General features: G+C 45.3%; 1 protein-coding gene across 2 annotated transcripts in view; it reads left to right on the plus strand.

Moving 5' to 3' along the window:
• The first annotated feature begins 8,319 nt into the window (after nucleotides 1-8,319).
• LOC118109669 (potassium voltage-gated channel subfamily D member 2) overlaps nucleotides 8,320-12,451 on the plus strand; it is a 35,964-nt gene continuing 31,832 nt past the window's right edge. The window contains exons 1-2 of one of the 2 annotated variants that reach the window (XM_035156961.2): nucleotides 8,320-8,747; nucleotides 9,031-10,217. In XM_035156961.2, coding sequence (XP_035012852.1) covers nucleotides 9,106-10,217 — 1,112 coding nt within the window. In that variant the 5' untranslated portion in view covers nucleotides 8,320-8,747; nucleotides 9,031-9,105. The remainder of the gene's footprint in view (nucleotides 8,748-9,030; nucleotides 10,218-12,451) is intronic. The other variant, XM_035156962.2, reaches the window with a different exon arrangement.

Below are 12,451 nucleotides of genomic sequence, written 5' to 3' on the forward strand. Positions count from 1 at the left end.
CTATCATTAATAACATCTCCTAGCGCAGTGCCAGTTCTAAACCTGCCTGTTTGGAATGGGCTGTGCTCTGGAGCTAGTTCAGAATTTTTCCTTGTCATCAGTGAGTCCTCCTCAAACAGTTTCAGTACAATAAAAAGTGACGGTATACTTTTTACTGTTTGTGTGCTGGAGGTTGTTTGCAGAGCTTTTTATAAACAGTCTTTGGTGCAGAGTGAAGTTTGTGATCATTCTACCTGGTTTATCTGCGATGATTTTATCGATTTTATAGTCAATGTTTTTCGTAAAAAACTCCTTCATGTAACTGAATGTGCTTCATTGCTTGTGGCCTATAAGTTTGAATTATTGAGTCAACTCGTGTTGTTTTTTTTTCCAACAATCGACCCAATCTCTCTGGAAACTGGACACATGACACTGTGAGTGTTCCGGGTGACCGTTCTGCAGTTGACATGGAGTGAATAACAGAGTGTGACTTTATTGTGCGTTGCCTATTTTGCAGGCCGCTCACAAACGCACACACCCATGCCCCAACACACATTTCATAATGATCTTTCACTCAACTTGAAAAACTTGCGGAGCGGCAAGACAGTTCCAGCAGCCAGCGCTATTAATAACATGTTAATGATGTATATCTGCTTTGAAATTCTAATATTTTTGTAGGGGCTCAATTTGAAATCCATCACTGGTGTATGTGTGTGTGTGTTGGGGTGGGGGAGGTGGGGGTTGGGGAGGTGGGCTCGTTATTAGTATGTAGCTGAGGAATTATCGGAACAAGGCCCTTCGCTGCCTGTCTGTCATTACAACACTGTCAGATGTGCTTTGGCTGGGGGGGCTGTTAAAGGGAGCACAGGGACTTATCTTCTCAGCTGTAAAATGATTTTCTGTCTCTTCAAGAGATACTGGGAGTGTGTATGTGTGTGTGTGTGTGGGGGGGTGGGTATCAGTGATCTGAGAGTAATTAAGATATGGGCTCACATCACACAAGGGCTTTGCACGTGGGAGACGAGCAGATAAAATTGAACGTGAAATAGTTGAGTTTAAAAGGAGGACTTTGATTAATTACAAAACTCTCAAAGGGCCGTCCACCCCCTCTTAAATTGAACCGCCGTCCAATAGCAGCTGCTCCAGAGCTGATGACCTCGACACCTTTCCTTTATCTTTAATAGGCAGGTTATCTCGTTATTCATTGCAGCTCACCCATTCATTTGCTATATAGCTCTTTCTGCAGGCCTGAAATATGTCATTATCTCTGTATCAAGCTGTTCCGTGTAAAGATTTCCTTTAGAGGGTAAGACAATCGCCTGCTCAGTGGCACTTCAATAGAGTTTATGACACATAGACTGCACATCTGCACTGGTCTCATCATTTTGAATGGAGACTCTTGTTTCTGGAGATGCTGATTGCAAGTTTGCCTCATTAATAACTTTGCTCCCTTGCTCAGAAACCCTGACCCTAACCCACATATGTTCATTAGATATAATCCCACAGCCTGAAGTGATTAAATCACAATGACTGGAAATGAGGAAGCAACTTGCCTCGCCCCAAGTGAAGTAACCAAATCTGCCTAAACCTGCAGCTCCACAGAAACTTAATTAGAAGAAAATTACAATTCACCATTAAATGGGGTTGTTCTGTGCCGGACTAGGCTATTTCTACCTATTTCTGAGTAGTTGCCAGGCAACCAGCAGAGAGCCCTGGAAGGAACTGCTCAACGCCATAAATGATCGGTAACTCCAAAGTAATCGTAATAATTGCCATTTTCATGATTTGGATTAAACGGAGAGGTTTAAAATCTTGATTATGGCGTTTAGAGGTGCTCGTAGGTGGTTTGTGAACTTTGGAAAGAGTCAAGCTGTGCCCCTCTGTCACCTGCTTCTTTTCCAAAGCTAAGTGGAAGCTGCTGTAGCCTTGTCCTAAAAGGTGTATATTTATTTAGGGCTTTTCTAGTCTTGATGACCAGTCAAAGGGCTTCACAGGACAGATTTGTCCATTCACCCACACATTCATACAGTGCATCTATCTTCTCCCATCAGGGGCAATTTGGGCTTCAGTATCTTGCCCAAGGACACGTCAGCATGTGGAATGGGGGGGAGACTATGATCGAACCGCCAACCGTCTTTTCAGTGGACGACCCTCTCCACCCCCAGAGCTGTGCCAAACATATTAAATGTATAGACATGAGAATAGTATTTATTTTCTTATCTAAATCTCTGCCAGAGAGCAAATATGTGTATTTTCCAAAGTTTTGAGCTATTAATTTACTCGTCAGTGGCAGAAACATCAGCCTCGCTCTGTGTGATGCCCTGTGCATTCATTTGTCAAATTTGGGATTGTTTGGGTTCAATTCCCACAGAAATAATTGCATCTCGTTAAAAATCTGGTGATCACAACAAGAGCAGGAAGTAAAAAACATGTTGTGAAAAGCAACTCGGGCTGGGCTTTCTTATGAATTGATTGTCATGGGAATTTGCTATCATCACCTCAGTGCCCCTGCTATTCCCTGCGTCTGTGGTTTGTGTGCTTTTTTTAGTAAAGTGGAAATGTTTTTACAAAAGCCGCTCAAAGGAGCTTTAGATTTATGCGCCGATGCTTATCACAGTTTACTGATATGATGTATTTAGTCTTCCTCCAAGCTGTGATGCTTATGATTGATAAAACTTTCAAAGGGATTAAATTGATTTGCCTCCTCCCAGCAAGGTTAATAGGCCACACTTATTTACAGCCCGCCAAAGTGTTCCGTTTGCGTTTCAACCCTTATCTCCCTGTTCCTGTGGACTATATCACTAGATATCTGCTTCAATGACAAATCTCTGTTCACTGGCTGTTCCCCTGAATACTATTCACAGCTGAGTGACAAGTCTTTCCTTGTGGGACTGAGAAGAAAAAACACAGAGGCCACGACACAGAGAGCAGAAGAGAAAGAAATTTTGCAGCACAAATAAAGGGGAGGTGGAAGAGCCTTGTGCAGAGCCTCCTTTCATGATGATATTTCACCCTGAACAAACAAGCTGAGCCTCACAGAGAGAGGGGAGCATCGATCTACCCGGCTCCAATCATAATACATCCACTTTTACCCAAGTTTACTTTCTGGCATTCCATCAGGACTTTATAAATTATTTTGGGTGACAAATCGATCTGTTGCTTTGCTCCCCCGTTCTCTGCTGAGTGAAGGTAAACTTGATAGTGAGCACAGTGTGTGTCTATATATGTAAATGTGTGTCTGCATGTTTGTGTGTCGTCTGCTATGGAGGCATCATCTGCCATCTGGCCTCAAAGTACAGGGGCCACATGGTGGGGAAGCAAATGTCACCGGTCAGGCCGGCCAATGCCAAGTTCTGACAAATGACGTCAGGAAAAGCCCACACCGCCACTGCCCAAACAAACAACCCTGCCACCCAGTCCCATCCCCTCCTGACCCTTTCCCTGTCGCTTGCTTGTGCGGATGGTGATAGTAATCTAGGAATTAAATCTTATCCTTCGGTGACAGTCCCAGTGGGCAAGAGATGAATGACTAAATACAAGTAGAATTTATATGTAGGGATTAGCAACAAATTTAGGAAGTGTGGAGAAAACACTGAAAGCCTGAACTTGTGGATATTTATCACCACCAGTCAGATGATATAAAAGAAACAGACAACAGAAAAGATCCACGTCTGAGCCGGCCGTATTAAAGCAAGTGACATTTAAGTATCAATCAGCTGAAATGGCATAAATTTCTGAAAACGATCCCCTGAAACAGTGCTGCCAAACAAATATGATTTCAATGCCGCAGCAGATTAGATCATATTTTTCCTGTCTTGGATGCAGTCCCATGTGCCCCGGCTATAACGGTCAAGCAAATTTATGCGCACCAATGATGAGCAATGAACTCTGAATGTGGTGGTTAATGTCTGCTCTGATCCTGAGCTGAACAAGACTGCTAACCTCTATCTTTCTCTCAGCCATTACTCCGCCGCACCACGGCAGCTGCAACATGAAGGTTTCAACTTGGGGAAAAAATAGAAGAAGAAAAAAAAGCTTCATTTCAATTTGCTGCTGCGGCTGTACAGACAGTGTGAACCCGTTAACAACCTTGTGTTCAGATGTATACATAGCATCTGCTCTGCACCTCTGCAGCGAGCTTTGTGTTCAACAGATGAGGCGGGTAAACAGCGCAATGTCCTTGGAAAACAATTACTATTTCAATGAGGGTTTGCCAAGCGGGCATCACGCTGTCTTTGGTTTTTAATTACACACCGTGAGATAAACACACATCTGTATTTTTCTCTGCTGCAAGGCTGAGAGAAATACTACAAGGTTGAGCTGACAAGGCGAAGTATTGGAAGGCACGATTCAGTTTAGTTCCATGGCCTTGCTTTACATTATCCAGCTGATGTGCCCTTGTGCAGCGGTAGTTAATCGTGCAGCGGTGGTGCACTGGACTGGAGGAGCTCCGGGCACATGCTGCAATCTATGCGCGGTAGCTATAGGCAGAGGCTCTCGCAGTGACAGACACCTCCCTTTCTCTGCTAATCCCTTCCACACCTCCTCACAAGATGACAAAAGCTACTCACCCTATAGACACAGTGAGAAGGAGCTTGGTGAAAAACAATTAAAAAACGTGCCAGTGGGCAGAACACTTCTCCTTATCTTATTGTCTCCCATCCAGAATGTACTGTACTGTATGGATTCAATGAGTCAGATCATTTAACAACAAATTTGTGTTTGCCAGCTGCAACTGCATTAGTCACATATGCTACAACATATTTGGATGTCTCTCGTGGCAGTGAGGTTAGAAACATGAATGTGCTTCAAGTGCTAAAATATACAGGTGGCATTACAAGTGCTGTGAACCATACACAGCCATATGTTCTATTTGTAGATTTCTGACAACAGGCAGTTGTAAAATTATAGATTACACTGACAGGGATAAGACTATAGTCACACAGTCCTCGAGCACCAACATCAGCCGGCAACCCCCCCTCCCTGCATTACATCGCACACAGACATGAACACGTATAAATAGCTTCTCAAACGAGCGCGTGCTTTTGTACACACACACATGCACACGGACACAAACACACCAGCTGCCACATGCAATAAAGAACCAAGAAGACCTACTCTATTTTACACATCCACGGGGGGTCAATAACTCATTAGTGCTGAGGAAAAGGCAGAGGCGGCTGAGGGAGATGACGTGGTGGGAGATGGGCTGTGCCGCTGTGGGCCGTTCACCTGAGGATGTAAGCATGTCATTGTGTCCAGAGGTCATGAGCACGATTCATGACTTCATTAGAAGCATGTCATAAAACATGCCACGGTGTTTCCAGCCTTGAAATAGGCTACTATACGTGTAATTTGCCGGTTTTATTCGTCTCTAACCTTTTTTTTTTTCTTTCTCAGATTTTTTACTGCTCATCCTATTGGATTTTTATTTATTGTCCTTTTATCACTTGTCATGATCTTTGCATCTCGTTGAAATGCTCCATAAAAGTAAAGTTTATTATAAGGTTAAACTAGACCCCTGTTCCACTTCAACCACACTGCAGAACAGTGGTCTATATGATTTTCTTTAAAAGGCATTGTAAGCATTGAGGCAAATATTTGCACTGTGGATGATTTGTTCTGCCCACTTGGTATTTCTGGTTTAAATTTAGAAAATCACTTTAACGGTTTCAAATATTTTGAGTTTCCCTATCGATGACCCGCATTAAACGGCTGCCCCCCCTTTACTTCTTCCTTAACAAGGCATGGCAAGTCTCTAGTGAAGGGGACTCATCTGTTAAATCATCTCAGTCACTGAGCAGACTAAATATAGAAATACAGAAAACAGGCTGTGGTGTGGGCGACATCAGGGTACGATTGTGGACAGACTGTTATAGTCAAAGGATCAAATGGGAAAAAAGAGATGGCTGTGTGTGTGTGTGTGTGTGAGAGAGAGCGAGAGGCGAGCGAGCGCGCGCGAGAGAGAGAGAGCGAGAGCCAACATGAATGTCTTTGTTGGTTTATCAGAGTGACAGTGTGTGTGTTGGTTTTGCGTCCCTGCGTCACAACACAGAGCCCATTTAAGGATCTGTTTTCAAAGTATATCCTGTTGCACAACCTAATCCCAAAGGCTTTGGCGACACTTTAAGTTCAAAATGTCAGCAGGCTCCGTGTAACTGGAAGGGACAAGGGCCTGATCATGTTTTATTACGACTGCGAGACACGGAAAACCTTAATGTTAATGAGATTCATGCAACATCCAAACCTGTGACTTCCGTCTTTGAACTGATGTCCACGGGAAAAAAAAACAACCAAGGATGAGTTGTTCAACCTTGTTAAGGACACATGCTAATTACTTGATGCAAAAAGTAAATCCATAAACACACAGACGATGTAATTAAATCTTCTGCACGGCTCTGCGTCAACATCAATCATCTGAAATGACCTTGGAACTTCTTGAAATATAGACAGTGTTCATAAAGTATTTCAGCATCTTGGATTATGTGTTTCTGACAGAGACAAACACCACAAAGCAATACCAGGAAGAATGACCAGTCTTTAATAAACCACATTTATCCTACACTTACATATTAATCAAATGCCCATTAAGGTCTATTTTAAGGGGATATAACACTGAATTTGACCCTGCATGGTCTTTGCCTTTGTTTTATGCCGATTCAGTGTTATATATCCTTAAAATAGACTTATAGAACATTTGGTTCATATTTAAGTGAAGGACAGACGTAGTTAATCACAGTGTTAGGGTTAGTTGGTCTAAACAACACAGGATAGACAAAGGCAAATGGATATATAAGGAATTATAGATTAAAAAACCCTAATTTAATTTTGTCACATTGAATGTACAAAGCAAATATTACCAATAATTCCGAAGATTTTTCCAAATTGCTTTGCATAAATGAAATGATATTTAAATGACAAATAACCCCTGTGACTACCTTTTAAATAAAAACACTGTGGCTATCTGTGCTCTGACAAGCTTGCAGCTAGTCTGGCGTCGAGCTCAGCTGGGACGCCTGCGTTTGGTGCCATTTGGCAACCACTGGAATATTTAAATGCCCTAATGAATACATAGCCCCTGGGCCTGACTGCTCAAACTGAACACTGAGTGTGCTCTGACATGCTCAGCATACACTAATGGGACTTCTGACAGTCCTGTGCATTCATCCTACAAAAAACTCGGCGTTGCGCCAGAGGGGACCAGAGTTCTGGGTGCGAGTGTAGTGCACTGGCTGGGGATCCGGAAGCCAAAAGGCCACAGGTCTGGCTTGTGCAAAATCTGACGTGTCCATCAGCGGCCACTTATACTGTCGAGCTGTCCTTGAGCGAGACACCGATCCCCCTTCCTACTCACTTGTTGCAAATTACAGTACTTTGGATAAGCGCAACAGCTGCAGTAAATTTCCCGAAAGGGAGTGAGTCTGGCTTAATGGTCAGAGAGGCCATCTATTTCGCAGAAGCTCAGCAGCTGTATGTGCTGATACTGACTGAGACGCCCGTGAAGCCCCGTGGCTGCATGAGAGCTCGGGTGCTGTCCGTGGTGCTGAAAAACAAGGGAATTCAAATGTGTGGGAACGTGCTCCGCGTGTCCCCGATGCGTGGATCCGCAGCCAAATATGGTGCCGCGGCGCGACACATGCTTTCACGGCGGACGCAGCTGTCTCGGGTCCCGCGGGAGACGCCAGCGTTGCGATATGGAACAACAAGAGACATTTCATTGATTATGGTTATTTTGGAAAATGTCAGTAGAGCGGTGCAGTCAGATAGTGTTGACCTTTGAGGCTGTGTAAGAGAGTGATGCAATTGGAAAGAACAATATCGATCAAGATTTGTTGCAGATCTGAAATCCTTACATTTATTTCTCCCACAGAAAAAAAAAATCAAAAAAAAATCTTATATTGCAATCAATACATGTTGCAGCATTTTTAACACATAAATCAAACAAGGGCACCACTCTCAACTCTGCACACCGAGTGGACCACACGTGTTATTTCTCCTTTCAGGGACCACAGAGAAACTTCAATGCACTTCATGCGTTATTGTCTCAATGCGGACAAAAACACAAACAAATTACGACCCCCACATGAAACAAGCCCCCCCTATATAGTTCGCGCCTTCATATTAACGACGTTAAGTGGAATAGTGAGGGTCCGTGGTGCGCAACGCAAACGCAAACCGTAACTCGGGGCTTTTTGCGAAGCCGCCTATTGACATTACTCTACCATTACGCATTGATTAGTTCCCCCACGGTGAAGCAGCAGAGGAATTTCTGGGTGCAGATATAGGACCACTCCTCTCTCTCGCTCTCGCACTCGCTCTCTCTCTCTCTCTCTCTCTCTCTCTCTCTACTGCATATGATTTTCTCTCCTCTCTCCACAGCCTGGCTGATGCTTGGTGCTGAAAAAGAGGGGGGAGGGTGGTCTTGCAGTCGACGAGAGGAACAGGAGTTTATTGAGGAGTATAGCTGCAACGAGAGGGGAAAACGCATGCAACTGAGCGCCGCTGCCTTTTGCGGATGGTAACAAGAGGAAAAGGGGAAAAGAAAAGGGAAGAAAGGATCGCGCCTGGGCTGAACGGCCACTTTCTGCTGAGAAACTGCCGCTTGAATTGTTGAACTTGTTGATGCGACGCTATTGTACCGTTTTCCTCTATCGCCTGGCTGCAGTGACAGATAGATGGGAGGCGTAATCGCAAGTGTTCTCTACCGAGGATTGGTGTTTTTATTCCAACTCCCCGTGGATACAGTTTAAAGAGCAGCCTTTCCTGAGGTGGGTTTTCTTTCACTTCACTATTGGGGGCAGAGAAAAACACACATTCCTGCTTATTGATGGGTGACGGTCTCGAGATCCAATTCATATTCTGCCGCAAAGTAGGCTCTTCCATAGCTGAACAGTTCCACTGTGGGTATAAGGCTGGAGAGTGATAGGCTACTCAACAGAGCTATGCGCAATATCAGCACAAGTAAATGGGTCTGTGTGTTTTCCTATCAGCTCAGGTGCTTCTGCAGCCTATAACCACCGCTTGTCTCTGTATCTGCTGCTCTCCCTGCAGATGCGATTCATCTCCGAGTCGTAGCCCGGTGATCAGCGGAGCGGGGTCGTTTCTGAAACACTAGCACAGGTCAGCATGGCAGCAGGTGTAGCGGCTTGGCTCCCCTTCGCCCGAGCGGCGGCCATAGGATGGATGCCCGTGGCGAGCACCCCGATGCCCATCCCTCCCCAGGAGAGGAAGAAAGCCAAGGACGGACTCATCATCCTCAACGTGAGCGGCACCAAGTTCCAGACGTGGCGGAACACTTTGGAGCGCTACCCGGACACTTTGCTGGGGAGCACGGAGAGGGACTTCTTTTTCCACGAGGAGACGAACGAGTACTTTTTCGACCGCGACCCGGACATCTTCAGACACATACTCAATTTCTACCGCACGGGGAAGCTACACTATCCGCGCCAGGAGTGCATATCTGCCTACGACGAGGAGCTCGCCTTCTTCGGCATCATCCCGGAGATCATCGGGGACTGCTGCTATGAGGAGTACAAGGACCGGAGGCGAGAAAACGCGGAGAGGCTCCAGGACGACGAGGACTTAGACAATAGCAATGACGTCACGCCGGTGAACCTGACGTACCGGGAGTTCCTGTGGCGGGCTTTTGAAAACCCCCACACCAGCACCTTAGCTCTGGTCTTCTACTATGTCACCGGCTTCTTCATCGCCATATCGGTCATGGCCAACGTGGTGGAGACGGTTCCGTGCGGGTCTCTGCCCAACAGGTCCAAGGAGCTTTCCTGCGGGGACCGGTACGCGCTGGCCTTCTTTTGTTTGGACACTGCTTGCGTCATGATATTCACCGTCGAGTATCTCCTCCGCCTGATCGCGGCCCCCAGCCGCTACAAGTTCATGAAGAGCGTGATGAGCGTCATTGACGTGGTGGCCATCATGCCTTACTACATCGGCCTGGTCATGACCGACAACGACCAGGTGAGCGGCGCCTTCGTCACCCTCAGAGTCTTCCGGGTCTTTCGGATTTTCAAGTTCTCCCGGCACTCCGCGGGGCTGCGCATCCTGGGCTACACGCTGAAGAGCTGCGCCTCCGAGCTGGGCTTCCTGCTCTTCTCCCTCACCATGGCCATCATCATCTTCGCCACGGTCATGTTTTATGCAGAGAAAGGCTCCTCAGCCACCAAGTTCACCAGCATCCCCGCTGCGTTCTGGTACACCATCGTCACCATGACAACACTGGGGTAAGCCTGTTAGCTGTTGGAGCTGAACACGCTCAACTCACCCTCTCAGTTTTCTCTTCACCTCCATGAAACACCCACTTTTCTCTCAAACACGAGTCCCCATGTTGCTTCATTACAATGACAACACCCAGTAATGAACCATTTGTATGCCTCTAATTCCTGAGCAGTGAAATTAGCATGCTGGGCGACACAGAGGCTAATTAGCCCAAATTCTTCCGCCATTGTTTTAGCTGGTTGTGCAGAGGCCACAGGTGTGCGTTTATTGGGCCTATTATCTGCCCCGGTGGATGCTCAGCCAATCAGAGGACGGCATTGGTGTGCTTTGTGTGCGCCATTCACTGCCTTTCAATGAGGCTGCACCTCACCAGCACCTCTCATCCGAAGGTTAACCCACTTCCCTGCTTGTTGTTATTGGATGAGCTTTTCTGGAAAGGTCAGCACAATGGGGAAAAAACACATTGTGGCCAAACAACAGACGGTGGAGAGGTTTGTGGTTGGGGAAAAAAAAGTCCAAATAACAGGAAGGAGAGGTCATTGGACGGAAGAAAGACAGAATGAGGCTCCTAACTGGTTAAGATCCTGCATACCGCAGGCCAGAGGGGCACAAGTGTACAGGCCACACACACACACACGCACACGCACACATACACACACACACACACACACCGAGAGAGAAAGAGCTGTGTTTCCATGACAAATGTAATGTCAAAGAACATTACATTGCCTTCATTGATTTACTTGAGACTCACTCTAACCTTAATCATAGTTATTAAGGTCTAACCATAACCCTTAACCTAAATCTAAATTGAACCTAACCTTAATCTAATCGTAATGTAATCTTAAAACATTCTTCACCTTAAAATGTTATGAATGGGGACTTTTTTATCCCCATTAGGAAAACAAATCGCCATAATGTGACTTTGTAGATAGACTTGGGTCCCCACAACAAGAGTAACATCTGGAACACACACATACACTCAAACACACATGGTTTCACTTTTCACAGCTAACCATTGTAGGACTTTTCTTTGACTTCCATTCATTGCGGCGTGCCGAAACCAAAACCTTATCCCTAACCAGGACCAATTCATACCTCAGCCTAACCTTAACCTAACCACCTCATTAGGACCATGGCTTTCGCCCCCATTAGGTCTACTGGTCCTGACAAGGTCAGTGTTTATGCTGGAAAAGGTCCCATAGAGGCAACCAAAACGAGTATAGAAGCACACACACGTTTCTACATCTATGGTAGTTAGGAGACTCATTGGCATAATGCGTTCACTATAATAATAACAATAACTTTATTTGTATAGCACTTATCTAAATAAGGTTACAAAGTGCTTCACACAAAAAATCCATGGCAAATTTCATGCTCCCTAGTCCCTAACCCTAACCTTAACCATCAAAACTAAATGCCTAAACCTTACCCTAACCTAAACCTATGTCTATTCCTAACCCTAAAACCAAGTCTTAACCCGGAAACAGTCCATTTAAAGTTGGTCAGACATTTTGGGAAAGTGAGGACATTTTGGGACAAGCCAAAATGTCCTCACTCTGTAGGTTGTGGGCTCAAATGGTCCCCACAAAGATATCTGAATAAGTAAGAACACACACACACACACACACACACACACACACCTCCTCCTCTGTCTCTCCTTCATTCTCTCTCAGCTCCTGTCTCTTTCTCCTCCTTTCACCGAGGTACAGTAAATATTTGAATGCTAATTTCATGCTCATGAACAATGTCAGCTGTACTATGTGCTGATGTAGCATTAAATAATTAAACACTGTTAAGAAGATTACATCAAATTAATTTGTATTGATGAGTGCATCCAGCCGCTCAGCTGTGGGGCCTGAGTTATTATTATTACTACTATTATTATTATTATTGCCGTCATTCACCCCAGCTCAGCACCCATGGGGCGGTGCGCTTTCCAAGGTGCTGAAAAGTTGTGTCAGTGAGCCGAGCAGCTGCCATTTGGTTTTCATCAGTTCGGATTCATAAAACGAATGCAGCGTTTGGCTGCTTGAAGTGCGATTGCAAGCTATGCAGAGGGAAATAATGATCACACCATTTCTTATTTGTGCGTAAAAATATCCTGGTGTCTTCTTTACTCACTGCTGCATGTGCCAGGCTGTGCCCAGCCTCTCAGGCGATGTTAGTCCTCTTCACTGATGACACAGAAATGAGGTCCTGTTGAAATAATGTTGTCTTTTAATTTCAAAGTCATAAC

This window comes from Hippoglossus stenolepis, chromosome 5, assembly GCF_022539355.2.
Source record: "Hippoglossus stenolepis isolate QCI-W04-F060 chromosome 5, HSTE1.2, whole genome shotgun sequence".
NCBI lineage: Eukaryota > Metazoa > Chordata > Actinopteri > Pleuronectiformes > Pleuronectidae > Hippoglossus > Hippoglossus stenolepis.